We start from the raw sequence: 6,000 nt of genomic DNA, 5'->3' as shown, positions 1-6,000 counted from the left end.
TAAGTTGCATTTGTTCTTTTCTATATCATGCATAAACTGCGCATTGCCCTAACTCTCGTAAACACATTGGATCTGGCCTTGGATATCCAGTTCCCCTGGTCCAGCAGCGGGTGCGTTCCTGTCCCCAGCGTAGGACAAAGTCGGATGGCGAGATACTGGGGACTATATATCGAATTATTTCGATGACCGAGGAATAGTCCTTGCTCGAAGTGACATAGTGGGGGGTGGATGTGGCAACAAGTGAAAGAGAGAGAACGAGAAAAGAGAAGAGAGCGGAACGAGAGATAGAAAGTAAGAGAGAGAGAGATGAAGGTAGAGCGAAAGAGAGCGTTACAATGAGGTTTTTTCGGTCATGTCAATTTACTAACCGCCTCATGCAGCATTATCTCCTATTCTAACCGTCTTGCCGTCCCAGCTTGCCTCCCAGCGCCAGAGTGTGTTGAGGTTAGCAGCAGTGCTATTTTCTGGTACCAGACTCGGACTATGGGTGTTAGAAGGTACTAAGGAGGTTGTTGGTGGTTACTAAGGAAGTGTTGTGTTCCACTTGAAGTGAACCAATGTGGCTGTATGCTGTCTGAGTCGACATGATGAATGTACTCTCCTGACCTTGACATTTACAACCCGTCACAAAACAGCTCTTAAACCTTGTAATCGTTACCTGGACTTTGGAATTGAGTGGACATAAACTTGTCTGTGATGTTTCCACTCTGTGTGTAGGTGGGTGTGTTTGCATRTGTGTTATCTAGATCACTAGTATAATATGTTTGTACAGTATGACTCAAAAATGGCAACTCCAAAGCACTAAGGACCGCCAGCACTAATTCATAAAATTATGTGTGTCAGAGACATGTTTAGACTCTTTAAGTCACGGCCAAACCCTGCAATTGGGAGGTCAAAGAGGTTTACCCATTTGGTAGGGCTATAATCTGACACAAGCGTGTACACACGCACACACACATCCTTCGTCATAAATGCCAACAACAATAATTAGCCTGTGCCATCAGATTCCTACGGGCAGTGCAGAGGAGCCCTATATTTGTCCTATAGAACATGGAGAGGGGCCAGAGCCATGGCCTCTCATTTACTGGAGGGATATTTCAAGAGCAATCTGAGAGGCAAACCCTGTAGGTGTAGATGTATTAAACTATACTGAGATTTACTACTGGTTTAGGAGGCCTGACGACTAAGCGCTTCACCGGCTGCCCACTTATCCTTCTCCTCAAACCATTGAACTTTGTGTGTGTGTGTTTTTGGCTTTACTATTCTTGTGGGGACCATAACTCACAAGGATATCAAAACAAGGAAAGTTAGCACAATTGGGGACATTTTGCCGGTCCCCACAAGGAAAAAAGCTATTTTGGGTTTAGGGGTTAGGTTAAGGGTTCAAATTAGAGTTACGGTTAGAAGTAGGGTTATGGGTTAGGTTTAGGGTTAGAATTAGGGTTATGGGTTAGGGTTAGAATTAGAGTTATGGGTTAGAATTAGGATTATGTTTAAGAGTTAGGGTTATATTTAGGTTTACAGGTTTAGGGTTAAGTGTTCAGGAAAATAGGATTTTGAATGGGACTAAATTGTTTGTTCCCCACAAGGACAGTAAAACAAACGTGTGTATGTGTGTGTTTTTTTGTTGAACTATCCTTGTGGTACCAGAAGTCCTCACAAGGATAGTAAAACAAGGCAAATTCGACATTTTGCCAGTCCCCATTAGGAAAAATTTTAGGCTTAGGGGTATTATAGGCTTAGGGGTTAGGCTTAGGGGTTAGCTATTTTAGGCTTAGGGGTTAGGTTTACAATTAGGGTTAGAATCGGGTCAGGGTTACAGTTAGGTTTAGGAGTTAGGGTTAGGGATAGTTTTATGGTTAGGTTTAGGGGTTTGGGGTTAAGGCTAGGCTTAGGGTTTAGGTTAAGGTTGGTGTTAGGTTAAGGTTAGGGTTAGATTTAGGGTTAGGGAAAATAGGATTTGGGAAGGAAATCAATTCTTTGGTCCCCAGAAAGATAGCAATACAAAACTGTGTGTGTGTGTGTGTTTGACAGTGTGCGCATGTATCTGTGCATGTGAGGAAGAGGAAGCGGTCAAAGGTTAGAAATAGCGTTCCCACAGTTTAATGGGCCAAAACATCTAGGATTACTGCCAACMTTTCCTCTTTAAGAGTGTTGTGATCATTAGAGCACTAATATGGAGTGCCTGCTTCCATTTCTGATTGRCTCATTGCCTGCAAAAGATTAGCGTGCTGAGGTAAACCAGTATGTTGAGGCTAACGGATAACAAGTCTATATGTTCACTGTTTCTAATGCAGCTTGTGTCCTTTTACACCTTTTTGTAACAGTGGTTGACCGATGTGAACCTTCAGCAGGTATGGAGATTCTGTGTGTACTATACGGATGCATTACTACAGATGACACTGCCAAAATAAAGGAAACACCAACATAAAGTGTGTTAATAGGGCGTTGGTCCACCACGAGCCAGAACAGCTTCAATGCACCTTGACATAGATTCTACAAGTGTCTTGGAACTCTATTGGAGGGATAACAACACAATTCCTCAAAAGAGAAATTCCATCAGTTGATGTTTTGTTGATGGTGGTGGAAACGCTGTCTCAGGCACYGCTCCAGAATCYCCCATAAGTGTTCAATTGGGTTGAGATGTGGTGTCCATGGCATATGGTTTAYAACGTTTTCATGCTCATCAAACCTCGTGCCCTGTAGATGGGAGCATTGTCATCCTATGGGGATATGGTAGCCAAAATAATGGCATGCCGAGCCTTTATATACATGACCCTAAGCATGATGGGATGTTAATTGCTTAATAAACTCAGGAACCACACCCGTGTGGAAGCACCTGCTTTCAATATACTGTTTGGTAGCGCACTTCATTTTACTTAACAGGTTCCTCGTATTTTTGGTCATACCTGTTAAGGTTCATCAGCAAATTACAGCAGTTTAGCATCGGACTTAAATCCTGGGCTCACAGGCAAATAGTAATCCCTTAAATAATTAAAGGCAAGATGTAATACAAAGGCATTGATTGTTTGGTCAACATGAAAAGGCCTGAACCGGCTAGGACAAAGAGCTGGCTAAATTAGTGCTACTGAAGTCAGGTCTGAAGAGGAGGTTATGGACTAGAGACAGGGAGTGTGATGTGGAAGTCCTGTTCGTTTTGTTTATACAGATGATTTTCCCTGGTCATGATTATGGGTGACTTTCCGCGTTCGAGCAAGGCTACTTCTGCCTAATCTGAGTCGGGTTTATTAGCTTTCTTCCAACTATCGTCGATATTGAAGGCCTGTCGTAGATCTGAAAAATCAAACGTAAAAAGCAAAATTGAAATGATGGATGTTGAATGATAAAAGTACAAGAGTATGTTAGAGAGAGAGAGAACAAGAAAACAAACTGGTGGAGTCTTTAGGGTCTTGGGTTGTTTTTCGCGGTGTGTAGGTGTTGTGATGTGGTCATCTATCAGGTTATCCACGAAGTTTTCTTTTATCTTTTGGCCGGTGTTCTTCCTGGAGCGTAGTTGGTTGTGTTTATTTGATGTTAGCTGGTGTGGAGTTGGATTGGGTTTGGTTTTGTGGTATGGGATTTGTATTTACAAGTTTGTGTTGGGTGGTTTCGTATGTGTGGGTGCATGGATGGTGTTTAGCAGGCGTTTACTCTTGGTGTGTTTGCCCGTGTTTTTCTTATTTTTGGTAGATGTTTTTGCCCGGAGCGCCGGGGCGTTTATTACGATTATAGTATCTAAACTGAAGTAGTTCCCCTGCGGCCGTCGATCCCACTTCCCCATCCCCACTCTCTCTTCTTATTCTGCTCAACTCAATCTACAAATCAGTTAAACAGGTTTTTAAGGTACTCCTTTTGATGGGTTTGAGTGTCAATTTCATTCGTACGGCTGGGTTGTACTGTCAGTCTAGTTTTCGGATTTTGCATTAGCTTGGTGAGTATCGCATATTGTAGGTGGATCTGGGGTTTTGTACCTTATTGGGTACCGTAATCGTCTCTTTTGGTCTTCTACTGATTTGTTTGTCGGTGTTTTTTGGTTTTTTCTGGGGGTTTTTTTGGGTTGTGGCTGTTTTGTCACTGTTTATTTTCCCCCTTATCTATGCGGCTTATCATAACCGTCCTTTCTGTTAAGTCCACACCTTTATCTGTTCTCCGTCTCCTCCCTTATGCCTCCTTTCCCCTTCCCCCTCCTCTCTCTCGGCCACCTAATTCCTTTCTCTTTTACTCCTTTTTAGAGACCTATAATTGTTAGTTTACTGTGGTTATTGGATCTCCCCTTTGTCGCGTCTCCGCTTTTAGTTGTATTTTCTGCCTCGTTGAGCAGTGCAGACTCCTCTTTTTTTATTATTCTCTTCCCTTTATTCCCCTTTGTATAATTATTGTGCCTTGTGTGGCCCTCAGTTTCTCCCCTTGGTACTCGTTTGGGCTGGGTGTTTTTATTGTTTTGTCTTCTTCATTGTTTTTGTTGAGCTGCCTGTTTTTGCCTTCTTCTTTCTTTTTCCCCTTTACTTTTTTGTTTGTGTTGTGTTTTTTTTGTTTTGTTCTTGGCCAATGTCCCTTTTTGCTTACCTTGCTGCTGTTGGCGCTGCTTTCCTCCTTTCCGATTGCTCCCCCCGTACGCCGTTAAGTGACCCCGCGCAACCCCCCCTTCTCCTTATCTCTCTGGTTTCCTTTCTCTCCCTCCTGGTCTCCTTCTCCTTTTGTATTTGCTTTTGTGTTGTCTTCCCTGGTTCCTTTGGCTTTTTGTACTCAGTCTTGTGACCTACTATCGGTTGTTTCCTTTTTTTTTCTCCTATTCTAAGAGTGGTGGTGGATATTTTGTAAGCTATTTCCCTCCTTTTGTATGGCTAGCATTTATTTCAATGTATTGATCTACCCCACTGCCTCACTCTTTATCCTATATAGCTATTCTTCTTCTTAGAGTCCTGAGTTTTGTTCCGTTTTTCTACGCCCTTTTGCCTATGTATTGAGCCTTTGGCCCTGTTGGGCCCCTGTTTGATCTGCTGTTTGTTAGTTTTTAGGTTGGTTGGAGTTCCTTTCATTGCCTCTCCCCTGGCTCCCATTTTGTTCTCCCCTCCCCAACCTACTCTGTTTCCCCTCATCCACCCTCTCTTTCTCTCTCGCACCCCCCCATAACCCTCCCTTTCCTCTCCTCACTGACCCTCCCTCCACCCCTCTCGTCCACATTGTATATCTCAGCAGGTACGTGTGTGCTTGGCCTTGCGGGAGCTCTTGGTGGACTCACACCACACGGTGACCCCGTCCTCCAGCAGACGCAGGCTGCGGCTCTTCTGCCACCTCTGGGAGCGTACCTTCACCATGTTGGAACCGTGCATCATCGCACGGACATYCTCATCATCCAGCACCCCTGGAAACACACACACAACACACACACACACGTCACGGTCAAATACACTGTCATACCCTTTTTGGTAACATGCAGTATCACTGCGAATTTTCCAGTATGATGTAATATAGTATGTCACTGATACCATGTCATTGTTGAACACACCCTTATATCATTCACTCTAGTCTAATTCAATGGTAGGCCATCCACACCAAGCTCCACTGGMAGTTCATTGAGAGTTCAGTCTGTCTGCTCTACTGTCATAAAATGTCAGTAGAAGTCTATGAGCCATATTCCTTCTTGGCCTTCCCTCGTCATGCTATTACAGTAAAATGACTGTGACGTTTATTTTACTGTATAGGGACTCATAAACACTCGGTGTCATGTGAGGATGAAAAGGGAGGGTTAGGAGTTATTTATGAAAGAGAACAAGTACGCTAACAAACCAGTCAAGCACAATCCATTTCAGTATCTCTACTGTGGTTGTATTGTGTGTTGAGGGCTTGGCAGCAGTGGGCGTTCCAGGGATGACTCACTCACCTTTCTACATACAGCAGTCATCTTCCTTTGGAAGCACCGCCGTCATGACTCACAAACACAGGCCACGATCTCATMACTAGGGCCTGAACATAGGACTTTGTTTCACACACAAACCC

The 6,000-nt window shown here is 43.7% G+C and overlaps 1 protein-coding gene across 1 annotated transcript in view; it reads right to left on the bottom strand.

Moving 5' to 3' along the window:
• Positions 1–6,000, bottom strand: part of LOC111981409 (1-phosphatidylinositol 4,5-bisphosphate phosphodiesterase delta-3-A) — a 39,796-nt gene that overhangs the window by 16,594 nt on the left and 17,202 nt on the right. The window contains exon 2 of the mRNA XM_024012655.2: positions 5,198–5,365. Within this exon, the coding sequence (XP_023868423.1) occupies positions 5,198–5,365 (168 nt within the window). The remainder of the gene's footprint in view (positions 1–5,197; positions 5,366–6,000) is intronic.

The sequence above is a fragment of the Salvelinus sp. IW2-2015 genome, linkage group LG20, assembly GCF_002910315.2.
Source record: "Salvelinus sp. IW2-2015 linkage group LG20, ASM291031v2, whole genome shotgun sequence".
Classification (NCBI taxonomy): Eukaryota; Metazoa; Chordata; class Actinopteri; order Salmoniformes; family Salmonidae; genus Salvelinus; species Salvelinus sp. IW2-2015.
Note: the sequence above shows the minus strand (reverse complement) of the source record. Positions and strands in the feature narration are given on the sequence as shown.